Source organism: Peromyscus californicus, unplaced genomic scaffold (genome assembly GCF_007827085.1).
Source record: "Peromyscus californicus insignis strain IS unplaced genomic scaffold, ASM782708v3 Scaffold_5__1_contigs__length_169319896, whole genome shotgun sequence".
In the NCBI taxonomy this organism is placed as follows: Eukaryota; Metazoa; Chordata; class Mammalia; order Rodentia; family Cricetidae; genus Peromyscus; species Peromyscus californicus.
Window position 1 is genome coordinate 35,688,025 of NW_026294573.1, and position 13,541 is coordinate 35,701,565.

Below are 13,541 nucleotides of genomic sequence, written 5' to 3' on the forward strand. Positions count from 1 at the left end.
AGGTCCCATCCCAACCTGACTTTTGTCCCCAAGGGACCCAGACAAAGCACAGCAGCAGCTCAGAGACAGGAATAGAAATTTCATTAAAATCTATGGACTTTAAAACCCTAGTGGCGCACAATGGGCAGTGGCGGGCGGCACACCGTTATTGCTACAGAGGATTAGAGGTGGCTTGGCCAGGGCTGTCACTGCAGAGAGCACAGAGGACGGACAAACGGACATTGCAGGGCTTGGGAGAAGGAGCTCTGACTGCAGAGGTGGGGGGGGGGGCACGTGGACTGGGGCCATTTGGCACATTGAACGGGGGTAGCACGTCTGGGAAGACTGGGCCTTCAACCTGGCGGAGGGTGGACAGGGAATGTCGTGCAGGGTCCCCTTCCCCAGGGCTCCGGGCTCAAACTTCTCAGGAGGAAGTCCCCTCTCTTTCTCTCCATAAGTGCTTTGGGCAGGCTGCTGGGTCACAGCCTCTGCTGGCTGGGCCAGACAACCAGAGCAGCCAAGTGAGGTGCAGGCCGGCCTGGAAGACAGACTGGACCCAAGGCTGGGGTAGGGGGTGGCAACCACAGGTGATACCATTTTTACAAAAATAATTACACAAACAGGGCTGGGTGGTACAGTCTAAGGAACACTGTGAGCCCGTAGCCCCTCGCCTTGTCCCGAGCAGGAAGATACAGGTGCAGAGACTGCGGTCAGGAACACTGGTCATGAGGCTGGAGGGTAACAAGTGGGGTGTGGAACCAGAACCTCTTACGCCCCAGTCAAACAGCTCAGGGCAGAGTATGAGGGTATCAGAGGCCATCTGAAGCCCGGCAGGCCTCTGGGGACCTGGCCTGAGACCTCCTCCAAAGTGCTTTGGACACCCCCACCCCCACTGCAATCCTCCCATTGCTTTCCCACCCCCAACTGCTGTCTTGGCATCCGAAGGACATGTAAACACTGGGGACATGAGCACAAATGTCTGCACTAGCAGTGGTGGCCAAGGTGACAGCAGCTGTCCTGGCCAGGGCATGATGGGGCAGGCGGTCACACCTGTCCACTGCCTTCCCCAGTCTCTGGTGGGAGCAAGGGTTGGGGGCGGGACCTCTCCCCTTGCAACAACTGTGCTCATATCCGGGAGTCCTGGAGGCGGCTGGAGCCATTACTGCCCACCATAGGGATCTGGGCCTTATCCGGGTGCAGCGGCTGGACCTCAAAGCCGTCTTCAGGAGAGGGGGCTGTGGTGGGGGCATAACGCCCAGTCCGATGCTCCAGGAGGGCAGGGCCCCAGTCTCTGCTTGGCTTTGTGGCATTTTTCAAACGCTGCAGGCAGAGGGCGCAGTGAGAAGAGTGAGTCAGAAGAGAACCCTTAAGCTCAAAGTGTCTCCACTTAGCCTGGCTGCCCAGCCAGCCCTTCTCCATGCCTCACCTGCAGAAGTGTGTCCCCATCTGTGCGGCAGAGCTGGAAGAGCGCGTATAGGGGGATGCAGATGACGGACGACAGAGCCATGAGGAAGCCGATGGCCACGGCCCAGCCCGGGTACTGGTAGTGGTTGTAGGTGATTGGCCGGTACTGGATCACCGTGAAGATGAGAATGAACTGCAGAGGGTAGAGGTGGGATGGCGTGAGGCTGGCCAGAGCCCCTCCTGGACCCCAGGCTTGGACGCCAGGCTCGCCCTCCCAGCAGCAACCCTTCCTCTCCGGATTCCCAAGGCAGTAAAGGGCGTTTTGGTTGGGGCAAAGGCAACTTGTCAACACCCGAGTGAAAGAAGCAGGAGGGACCCACCGCCCAGGAGTGGTTAGGCATGTAGACACCATAAAGGGAAAAGAGGTGTTTCTAGTCCTGAACCAGGAGACCACCTTTGGAGGGCGGCCATTTTCTTCTCTCGAGATAAGGACAAATCCTTGGCCTTAGGCTTCAGCTCTGCCCGATGACCTGTTATCTCGCTGGCCACAGCGTCCCTGCCTCAAGTTTCCACCACACCCAGCATTTCTTCCTACCCGCTCCATTCATTCTGCAGACACATCTGCACATTCCTGTCAAGTCCTGAGCCAATGAATGCCACCTCTTTCAGAAAGCCTTTTTGGATTTTCTGCCTCCTAAAAGCTTCTCCACGGCATTTCCCATCTGCTTTCCTCAGAGTTACCCGGCTTATTTCCCACAGTCCTGCGAGAGCCTAGGACTGCATTAACTCTGGATCTAAGTAAGGTGCCTTGCACAATCTCATTTATCTACTTGAGCTGATTTGTGCCAGGAGATGTGGGGGATTGAGGGGAGGGGTTGAGGAGCAGGTCCTGCCTCACTACGGTTGTGGTAACAGTGACATTCAGCTTGGAGAGTGCCCAGAGGCTAAAAATGCTGAGTGTCAGGTAGTAAACTGACTGGAAAGTGCCCGTGGCTGCAGCCAGCACAAGATCTAAAAGAAACAGACTTGGCCACACCCAGAGGGCCCTCTAGAAGGACTCAACATGCCTCTTACCCTTTGGGGGAATCCTGGAGCTCAAGTTCCTCTGACCTTCCCCACACTGAACCTCGGGCATCCTTCCTGGGTGCACACATAGACTGTACAAGTTTCCTGACCTAGCAGAGCCTGGTGTGTGTGTGTGTGTGTGTGTGTGTGTGTGTGTGTGTGTGTGTGTGTGTGTGTGTTGTTTTTCTGCCCTTTTTTTTTTTGGAGGCAGGTTCTCACTGTGTCACCCTGGCTAGCCTAAAACTCTCTGTGTAGACCAGGCTGGCCTCAAATTCAGGTATTGGCCAGCCTCTGCCTCTTGCCTCCCTGGGGCTGGGTTAAAGGTGAGCACCACCACACCTGGGTTGGCTAAGCCTAATATATGCAAAGACGAATTCCTTCATTGGACTTAAGGAGGGAAGGATAAGGTCTGTCAGGAGCTTCATGGGCACATAAAGCCCCAAAGGGAACATGAGTATGTCTGCATAGCCTGGATTCCTTTCCTCACCTAAGGTACTTCCAGCCTGGCTTTCCAGGCATTGCCTGCTTCATTCCAGCTCTACTCCTAGAGGACTCACAGGATCCAGGCCAAGGCCCTTGGTGGGTGACCCCAGGTAATAGGAGGTTATGTCCTGGGCCTGAGCCAATGCCACACCCCCAGAGGGCATGGCGCTAGGCAGTGGCTTTGGCCCTCTCTGGCCTGTCAGCCTTGAAAGGAGACTTGCGCTCCTCCTGTCTCAGGGCTGGGCCTGTGGCCAAAACTGTTGCCCGTGCCAGGCTCAGGAACATCCCACACCCCATGTGGTGGAGGCCTCAGTCCTCCAGGGGCCTCTTTGCAGATACATGAGCCAGTGTGGAAGCCTGACACAGAGCTCTCCATGATTCCGTGAAATTGTGGAAGACACAGGTAACTCTGGACACTGCACTGCCACTGAGTGAGTCCTTACACTCTGTACAGTGACTGAGTGGACGCTCTGACCCTCTTATATAGTGACTACTATGCCATCAGCCTGTCCCCCTTCTCACCTCAAACCAGCAGTAAAAGGAGCCAGGTTTTAGCCCCCAGGTCATTCCTCCTGTAGCATGGTTCGGTCTGCCTAGGGTTCTTGCCCTTATTGTGTGGCAGTGGGCCTGTTTAACATCCCTGTGCCTTAGTTTCCTATCTGTAGGGTGGAGATAACAATAACCCCGAGAGGTGTTGCATGAATTAATATGTGAACAGGGTCAAGGAAGGGACTGTCTCCTTGCCTTGCAGGGGACCCTACATGAAGTTAAAAGGTGAACAGGGTCAAGGAAGGGACTGGCTCCTTGCCTTGCAGGGGACCCTGCCACCACTGCGGTGCTCTGATAAATGTTCTTGGAAATGGGGATGCTCCCTCCAAAGCCAGCCAACTTCCCAGCCTTGGAGGTTCAGAACTGACCAAACTCCTAGCCCTGCACCAAAAGGTCCTGGGCTGCCCAGGACCGCTGCCACATCCCCACGTATCTACCATCTGTCTCCCTGCTTGCTTCCAGGAGGGTCTGAGGTAAGAGCAGTAAGGTAGACAGAAAGCCCACCAATGTCAACGACTCCTGAGAACCCTTGGAGGCAGCTGGGCAGCAATGCAAGGGAGTGAGGCTATGTCCCTGGAGCTGCTGCAGTTCTGAGCTCCAGCACTGGCTTCAAGGGCTCAATATCCCCTTCCTAACCCCAGGCCAGGGCCTGGCGCCTCCGAGTGTGCACACATCTGACTACCGAGCCCTCTCGGATGCCCAGAGCCGGAGCTGGAGGTAGAGCTCTGGCTGGGGGGATGTTTTCCTGCTCTCACCCTGCTAGTTCCCAAGGGGACACTTGGCCAAGGGGCAGTAGGAGCAGGGAGGGCCCCCGAGGAACTTACAAAGATGATAGCTGGAGACACAAAGCGCCAGCAGATCTGGAAGAAGAGGGGCGGCGGAAACCCCAGCATCATCTGGATGTCCTGGAAGTAGTTTCGGTGCCCTGGAGAGACGAGGGGGGTCAGCAGCTCAGCAGGAGAGAGAGGGCCAGTCAGAGACCGGGACACTGGAGACCATGGAAGAGTGGGCACTTACCGTAGATGTACATGATGGACACACACATGATGCAGGAGATGACGACCAAGGAGAAGCTGGCTGCATAATTGTCCATCAGCAGCAACCAGTAGATGCCTGCCTGTGAGCCAGTGGGCAGATGAGCCAGGGCGCCACAGGCCCAGCTACCCACCCGTTCCCCCAATGCCCTGGCAAGTGCAACCCTGCCTTCCCCACCACATCTCCATTCTTACCTGGCTGGTAAGGGGTATGCCCAGCAAGAAGCCAGCTACGGCCACACCCAAGGTCACATAGGTCTTTTTCTGCAGAATCCACTCATTCCCCACCTCATCCACAATGGCAGTGACGAGGGTCTCTAGGAGGCAGAACTACAGGCACAGCCATCAGAATAAGGACCTGCCCCCTCTGCCCCAGTTCCTCCTGCCCAAGCTGCCAACATAATACACATGCGCATTTGCACATGCACGCCTATGCAAGCACACACATGCACACGCACACGCACACACACACACACACACTCACGCACACGTATCGTACCTGAGTTCCCAGGCCCAGCAAGATGAGCATGAAGAAAAAGAGTAGGGACCAGAGCGGGGAGATGGGGAGCAGCGTGAGGGCCTCGGGGTAAGCTACAAAAGCTAGCCCAGGGCCGTGGTCTGCCACTCGGGACACATCCACACCCAGGTGACTGGCCATGAAGCCCAGGATAGAGAAGATGACGAAGCCAGCATAGACACTGGTAGCACAGTTGGTGATGCTGATGATGACGCTGTCCCTGAGGAAGAAGAAAACAGGACAGCTTAGGAGACCCAGCTTGCTTCCCTTTCCTCAGTTTGGGCCAAGAGAAGACATGGAGATAGGATGTTCTAGAAACATAGGTGTCCCTAACTGCTCCTCCTGTCCATTCCGGGTCTTTTAAAGTGAGTCCAGGGTTCCTGACCCCGCATCCACTCATCCCCCTCTCTGGCCAGCGCTTTGCTGTCTATCCTCGTGACCTACTGGAGATACAGGATTCTCAAGGTCACGAGTACAGGAGGCCCCCTGTAAACAGCCGACTGCCAGGGAGTCGAGCTGTGGAGGGGACAGAAGACGGGGGGGGGGGGGGGGGGGGGGGGGGGGGGGGGGGGGGGGAGCCTCCAGGCCGGCAGGGGGCACTCACCGGTAGCAGTTGTTGTGGAACTTATTGTAGGACGCCATGGTGATGAGGCCACCCCATGCACAGCCCAGAGAATAGAAGATCTGAGAGGCAGCATCCCCCCACACCTGCGGAGAGGATGGTCAACGAGCCACTGCGGTGAGATGCCGGACCGCGTGCCCTCTCCCTAGTCCCTTAGGGGTTAACCCTCCACATCCCACCTTGGCCTCCAGGATCTTGTCCCACTGTGGGGTCAGGTAGTACATGATACCCGTGAAGGCTCCTTCCAGGGTCACTCCACGAACAAACAGAATGGTCAGCACCACATAGGGGAACGTGGCCGTGAAGTACACCACCTGAGATAAGACAGGCTCCATGGATTCCTCTAGAACCCTTCCCAACCCTCCTATGACCTCCCTGACCCCGGCCACTATTGGTTTTTGATCCCTCTTCCTCTCCTGTGGCTCTTCATTCGTTACCCCTCAGACTCCCACCAACCCAGGAAGGAGAGGCAGGGTGGGGAGCAAACCCTGCCTGGGGAGGGTACTTGCTTTCCCGGAAGACTTGACTCCTCGGATGAGGCAGAGGAAGACGACCACCCAGGAGACTCCAAGGCAGCCTAGGAGGGGAAGCCGAACCTCCCCAAAGTTTCCAATGTCATCAGACAGCTTCAGCACATACAGCCTGGGGAGGGGGAGGTGACTGTCACTGAGGACCAGCCTCTGCTGCCCAGCAACCAAGTCTCACGATCTGTGTCCCACACTGCAAGGTCCCAGAAGCCTGCTCGTGGGAGAATAGGAGCTGCTATGGGGACCCCAGCCCTCTTGAGGGTCCATCCTGGGACCCTCAAGGGCTTCAAGAGATCAAGTCAAGTTTGAGCTAGTCTCCTCTCCTGGGGCAGGGGGTTGACGCCCAGTCTCTGCTTGGGCCCACCCCAGGCCCTTTTTTCATGTGCATTCCACACTTTAGGAATGCCCATTCATCCTATCAGAAGCACCTCCTCCAGGAAGCCTTCAGAGAGAGGTATACCAGAATAGTCTGCTCTAGCTCTTGAGAGAGCCGAGCGGGCAGTGATGATGTCACCCTAACTCTTCCCCACGTGGGTGTAGCGCCACCTGCAGCCCTACGCCAGGAGGCCGCAGTCTTTGGGTCAATCACATACTGGACTTGGACAGGGACAGGAGGCTTCTTCCTGGCCCTTGGGGAAGAGGGCGGAGAGCCAGCAGGAGTACTATGGGTGAGAAGGGCACCTCAGAGTGGATGGGGCACGGGGGTGGGGTGGGGGGTACATGGGGGGTCCTGAGGGGGGGTCTCACCTGAAGGGAGAGCCAGGATGAAGGCTTCCCTGAAGAGATGAGGCTGGAATTATGGTGTGAGGATACGGGTGAGAGGGATGGTGGGAAGAGCAGGCCTGCCACAGGGCAGGGGGCCAGGAGCTAGCATGACCAGCCTGGGCATGTTGGTTAGCTCAGGAAGACCGGATAGAGCAGGAAGAGGAGAGGGGAAGGTAGAAGGGTGGCGGCGGATGGGAAGGGGCCTCGCTGTAAGTAGTGGAAGCGAGGCTGAAGGATTTCAGTTTCCTCCTGAGGGCAACGGGAGACCTCTGAGGCTTTCGTTTTAGAATACTCATGGCTCTCTATGGCCCCAGGCCTTGCTCCGGCTCTAGGCCCTGTGGGAGTCAGTGTCTCTGGCCCTGCCTTTTCTCTCCTCTCCCTTACCTTTGCTGCACTGGACCTGGTTTTTCGCAAACACATTAGCCTGTTCCCACCCCAGGGCCTTTGCAAATGCTGCTGTCTCTGAACGAAGTGGCTTCTTCCCCTCCCCCTCCCCCTCCCCCAGAGATCTATGTGTACACACGGCCCTGTGCCACCCTGACGTCTTCACACATGTGAACAGATGGCGTGTTTTACACTATCTCCCCGTCTAGGATACAGCTGGGTTTGTCTGTATAACCCCTACTTCCTCCAGTCTTTATTCAGATGGCCACTTCTCAAACGGGTCTTCTGGACTACACAGCTTAAAATTCAGTTTTTACCCCAGCCCAGCATACCCTACTCTGTGTTCCTCGACAGCACACACATCCTTCTCTTGTTCTGTTTATCTTGCCCTTGATAGTCTGTTGGCTTTATATGAGACGAGGTCTCATATCACCCAGGCTGGTCTTGAACTCACTGTATGGCTGAGGATGACCTTGAACTTAGGATCCTACTGTTTCCTCCTCTTGAATGCTGGGATTATAGGTGCGTGCCACCTTGCCAGGTTTTATGTGGTACTGAGGATCAAACCAAAGGCTCCATGCATGCCAGGAAGGCACGCTACCAACTGAGCCTTTTCATGGCTTTTGTCCTCCGTCCTCTATGATGGTGGCAGCTCTTGTTCACTTTGTTCATGGCCGTACATCTCCAGTGCCCGGCACTGAGAGGTACTCAACTCTTTGATCTTGAGTGAATGAACACTGTGGCAAATGGGCTGGGAGGCAGGAAGGAGGGAGCCCAGATGAACGGTCCAGGCTAGCGGCGAGAAGGAAGCAAGAAAGACGTCTTGAGCCTCCGCTTCCTCATCACAACAGAGGTCAAACATAGGCTCCCTTCTTTCCTCCCCTGCCGCGGGAGACTCTCAGCCTAGCTCCCATGGGAGGCTGTTTCCTGAGCTAACCAACATGCCCAGGCTGGTCATGCTAGCTCCTGGCCACCCCGCCCCCGTCCTCAGCTATACCCGTATCAGCTCTCAAACCTCATGCAGACACTTTGAATGTCTTGGGATGGGATACGACTCTGGGTCTTCATGGAACAATGCTGTCAGAGCTGGAACTTGGCGTTTGCTTGGCCGGCCGGCCTGCCTGACCACCCAAAGGAGACGTCCGCTGCCTCCTTTCGGCTTCCAGTTTTCCTCCCAGGCCGCCCTTCCCAGCATGGCCTGCAGGGGGTGCTGTCTGCCTCCGCCTCCCTCTACCCAATTCTCCCTCCCGTCTACACCAGTATGCGAGGCTGGCATGGCCCTCTCCTGGCTCAGCCGTACAGGAATCAACAGACAGAGCAGCGAAGCTCAGGAGCCATGAGACACAGAGGCTCCAGGTTCCCTCTGACCCTGATTCCCCGCCTTCTCCCCCTCACAGCATAACATAGGAAACAATTTTGTTGGCCCATTGAATTAGACAGAGGCCATTCATAGCTGAAGGCAATGGACTGGGGCTCCTGGTAGCCTAGACCAGGCCTGCCTGGGTTTCCTATGGAAGACACCGGTGCCGGCAAGGTGGATGCTTCTGAATAACCACAGGTTCTGAACAACCACAGGTAACCACAGGCTCCGTCTGCTTCTCCTCCGTCACTTTGTCGAAAGTGCCAACAATCAAGTCAAGAAGCCCTTTTTCATTTTAAGGATTTAAAAAAAAAAACAAAAACAACTTTGCCTAACTGCACATGCTAAAATGGCAGTATTTGATGTTATTTTTATTGCTCCAGTATGGCATTATTGTATTGGGAGTGCAGAGCTTAGATGGTGAGCCTGGGAACCAAGGAATGAATTCTAGCTTTATTTTAGGTTGTACTGTATTTAGTTTTTTGTTTTGCTTTGGACCATGTGCTTTTGAGATCAAACAATTAACCTCAGAGCATTTTGGGATGCAACTTATTTATAAGTTGGCTTTTGACATATGACCTCTCAAAAATTATCCTGCTTTTTTTTTTTTTTTTGAGACTAGGTCCAGTAGGTAGCATAGGTTGGTAATTATGATCCTCCTGCTTCAGCCTCCCAGCTGTTGGGATCACAGGTGTATGACTACACTCAGCTCTTTTCCTTCCTCCAGATACCAGTGAGACCCTGTCTCAAAAAAAAAAAAAAAAAAAAGGCCAGGCATGACACGAGCTTTTAATCTCAGCATTTGCAAGGCAGAGGCAGTAGGCTCTCTGTGAGTTCAAAGCTAGCCTGGTTCTACATAAGGAGTTCAGGCCAGCCAGGGCTATGTAAGACCCTGTCTCAAAAAAATAAATAAAAAAATAAAAATAAATAAAACCCCCAACTCCAGATACATAGCGATCTTATTTCCTCGAGCAGACAGTAACTGGCTTGGGAAGGGAGATACCCTCTTCCGGTTCTTCAGAGGTGCACCTGAGCCCTTGCTACTGACTTCCGGGATTTGTACCATGTCACCACATGTCACCTCTCCAACAAGGAAGAAGAATTCCGGCTACCCAGATTTGAAGAGGGAACACTCAAACTCAAACTCAGAGGGGTCTGGTGACCTCCCATGAACACACGGTGGGCCGGTGGCAGAGCCAGGATTTGAGAGGTCGGCATGACTATGACATTGGCATGAGACACTGGGGTGGGTGAGGGTGGAGCTGGGATCAGAGTCCACTCTGTGTCAGGTGCTGGCTGCCACGGAGCCGAGAAGCCTTGTCATGAGCTTAGGGTTTGGAAGGAGTTCTCAGACCAACGCAGAAGAGTATAAAACAAGTCTGGGAAGTGGGAGGGGAGAGGGAGGGAGGGAGGAGGAGTGGCCCAGAAACCTCCCTTCCGGATTCTCTCACTTTAAAGGATTTGTTTGTTTGTTTAGGTGCTAGGCATCAAACCAGGGACCTCACGAGTGCTGGGCGAGCTCTGCCACTGAGCCACACCTCAGCCTTCCTCGTCTTTCTTTTGGCCTGCTGATTTCATTCATAAAACGGTTAACTACATCATGCCACCTTTCAAAGGAACACTTAGACCAAGAACGCTGGCAGAGCACCACTGGCCTAGGACCGGACAACAGCAGAGCCGAGGCGGGCCTGGAGCACCCAGCCCAGCCACCTCCAGAACTGTCTGGCTCCTTAACCTTGGGATGTCCGTCTCTAAATCTGAAAATGGGGCTAGTAAAACCTATCAGCGATAACACATTCCCCGACTCTTCTTTTATCAGTGAGGCCCGGGGAGCTCTGGTCTCCTCTGGGATCGGGGAATCGAACACAGGGCCTCCGGCATGCTAGCCAAATGTTCTGCCACTGAGTATATACCCACCCACCCTCTCCTCCCAACCATTGCTCTCTTAAGGATCATTTCAGAACCAGACCTGTGGATGCTGGCCTATGATCCCAGCCACTCTAGAGTTTGGGCAGCAGAATCACAAGTTCAAGACCAACCTGGGCAACTTAGTGAGACCTTGTCTCAAAATAAAAAAAAAAAAAAAAAGTAAAAAGAAGGCTAGGGATATAGCTCAGGGGCAAGGCACTTGCCTAGCAAGCACAAGAATGGGTGTGGGGCGGTGTTCAATCACCAGTATAGCAAGGGGGGGCGGGGGCGGGGAGTATCTTTCCAGGCTTTCCAGGAGGTGGCAGCAGGGAGCCACTAGGGTTAGAAACAGCCTGTTAGGTAGGCCTGGCACAGCCTCAGCTGGGGAGCAGGGCCCAGCTGTCCCCTCAGTGCATCTCGGCAGATTCTCTGAGAGCTATTCCCCACTGGCTTCACTGACTAACGTCTCCAGAGCTTTGCCCCTGAGACCAGCAATGCTGTAGCATCTGCTCGGGGTGAGGAGAGTAGGCAGGATTTGTGCTTCTGGGAGCTCCAGGGAAGTTCATCTTCTGTCTTTCTGTCTCGGGCAAGCTGTCCAGTGCACATCACGCCCCCGATGGACAGTTACCCAGAGTCCTCTGGCTGGGTGTGCGCTCTGTCTTGCTCTCTTTCCTGACTCCTCTCTGAAACTGGCCTGTCCCATGGCTGCTTCTTTGGAGTCTGCACTTTCGGGACTGGTCTAGAGGACCGGCTACAACTTCAGTGTCCCTACGGCCTTGTGCACCTCACCTTGGCCTCCATCACACCACAGAGAAAGCGTCAAGTTTTCAGGCTGCCACAGAACAGGTGCCGTGTGATGCACGCCTGCCCTTCTTGTCTCCTTTCTCACTGTCCCACTTGTTCCCAATCTCCACTTCAGTTTGCTCCTCCTGGCTCTGCTCACCCATGCACATCTCTCCTAATTCCTCTACTCCCCTCTCTCCCATTTCCGGGCAGCTATGGTCACCTCCTCTTGTCCCATCTCACAGAATCACAACCCACAGACTGCATTTCCTGGGGCAGAGGCTCAGGACCATTTTACATCTGCCACGGGTACACAGGGCCTTTAGAGCAGATGCCACAGAAGTTTATGGAATGAATAGAAGAGGCCTACCTCCTACATCCTCTGCTCTGGGACTCTCCAGTAAGACATAGGAAGAATACCCTCCTGTGCCCTCTATCTGCCAGTTGGGACAAGGTGATCCTGACACCTCCAGTCGCAGCCTCCCTTCAGCGGGGCCAGAGACACTAGTCTCTTTGTCACCTCTGAACAGAATGGGTCTGGCTGTCCTGGCATCCCTGGCCTAGTGAATGTCCATGGCTCCTTTTGTTCTACAGTATGAAGTGGAAGCTTAATTCTTGTTAGTTCTCTATCAACACAGCGCCCCTTCAAGGCCACCTCAAAGCCCACAAGATCTCTTCATCCACGTTAGTCTCAATGGAGTAGGCTCCTCACAGCCTTGAGAATAACCTCCAGTCCTTTGGGACCCTCTCTCATGCTGTTCTCCCTACATGCTATGCCCCTGGCCCTGCCTGGCCTCTGGAGACTTAAGATTTCCAGAGTCCTCCTCTATTGCTGCTCTGTAAGGATTCCCAGTTCACCTTCAAGTCTTCCATAGCTCTCTGTACGTCTGCCATTTTACCCACCTCTCCCCGCTGGGCCGTAGGCACCAGGTGCAGATGATCCAGGCATGGCTGCCTGGTGGGGACAGAGAGAGCTGAGGGCTGCTACCAGGTCCCCCTGATCCTGTGTCTACCAGGAGCCTCACCTCCAGTACTCCTCGCTGGGGCTGGTCCTTTGCAGGGTGTAGTTGAACAGGTGAGAGAGATTGCCAGACAGGGCAGTGGGCTGGGAGCCATTGGTGAGGTTGGAAGCATCCAGCACACCGGCACAGTCAGGTGTGTTCCAGGGGTTATTGCAGTAAGCCCAGGGCAGCACGTGTGTCATGGATGAGAAGAAGTAGTAGAAGGCGATGCAGATGACCACGTTGTAGTAGATGCCGATGTACGTGGACACCACCATCATGCCATAGCCCACGCCTGGAGGAGAAGCGCAGTGGGCATTGAAGGAGGCGTTGACTTATCTAGCTAAAGGTGGACAGTTCCCAAAGGCCCAAGGGGCAGTCTTTGAAGGCGAGCTACAGAAGGGAAGGCTCGGGCCATGATGAGTCAGCGGAAGAAAGGAGTTTGTGTATACATGTGGTAGGAGGGAAAGAGGGGGCCGAGTAAACATGGATCCCAGCATGTGTTCACGGCTTTGGCCATTGAAGTCAGACCTGGGATAGCACTGACGCTCCACAGGGGATATTCATGTTTGTACAGATGGACAAACCAGCCTCTATCCGTCTGTCCGTCCGTCCGTCCGTCCGTCCGTCCGTGTGTGTGTGTGTGTGTGTGTGTGTGTGTGTGTGTGTGTGTCTGTCTGTCTGTGTCTGTGTGGTGTGTGAGTGTAGTGGTGTATACACATGCACATGCACGCACAAGCATATGCACATGTATGCATGCACACACCCCACCAGGACCTCACCTTTGAACATGGGGCTGATCCTCCAGACCCCCAGGCAGCCCTGGCTTGCAAACTGGCCGAAGGAGAGCTCCATGAAGAAGAGAGGGATTCCGCAGAAGATCAACATGACGAAGTAGGGGAACATGAAGGCGCCTGGCATGCAGGGAGAGGTCAGGCTCAGGGTGAGCTTGGGGAATGGCTCCCCGAGTTTCCTCTCAGAACCCACAGTAACACCTCTGTGCTTCACTTGTACTGCGACAGAAGTGTGCACTACACAGAAGCCTGGGGCTGAGGCGCACTCCCCAGAGCCTGGCTTTGAACTTGACAGAGGCTCCCAGGACGTTTGCTCTGGAGAAAATCCGGCTCCCAAACTGCCACGTTGGGGTAGCATTTGATGGT

The 13,541-nt window shown here is 54.8% G+C and overlaps 1 protein-coding gene across 2 annotated transcripts in view; it reads right to left on the reverse strand.

The window, feature by feature from the left end:
• Positions 1-59: 59 nt before the first annotated feature.
• Slc6a9 (solute carrier family 6 member 9) overlaps positions 60-13,541 on the reverse strand; it is a 34,478-nt gene continuing 20,996 nt past the window's right edge. For both annotated transcript variants that reach the window (XM_052715290.1, XM_052715289.1), the window contains 11 exons: positions 13,164-13,295; positions 12,406-12,676; positions 6,163-6,295; positions 5,833-5,967; positions 5,636-5,739; positions 5,014-5,251; positions 4,710-4,844; positions 4,498-4,597; positions 4,305-4,405; positions 1,406-1,576; positions 60-1,299 (listed from right to left, as the gene is read on the reverse strand). In XM_052715290.1, coding sequence (XP_052571250.1) covers positions 1,105-1,299; positions 1,406-1,576; positions 4,305-4,405; positions 4,498-4,597; positions 4,710-4,844; positions 5,014-5,251; positions 5,636-5,739; positions 5,833-5,967; positions 6,163-6,295; positions 12,406-12,676; positions 13,164-13,295 — 1,715 coding nt within the window. In that variant the 3' untranslated portion in view covers positions 60-1,104. The remainder of the gene's footprint in view (positions 1,300-1,405; positions 1,577-4,304; positions 4,406-4,497; positions 4,598-4,709; positions 4,845-5,013; positions 5,252-5,635; positions 5,740-5,832; positions 5,968-6,162; positions 6,296-12,405; positions 12,677-13,163; positions 13,296-13,541) is intronic.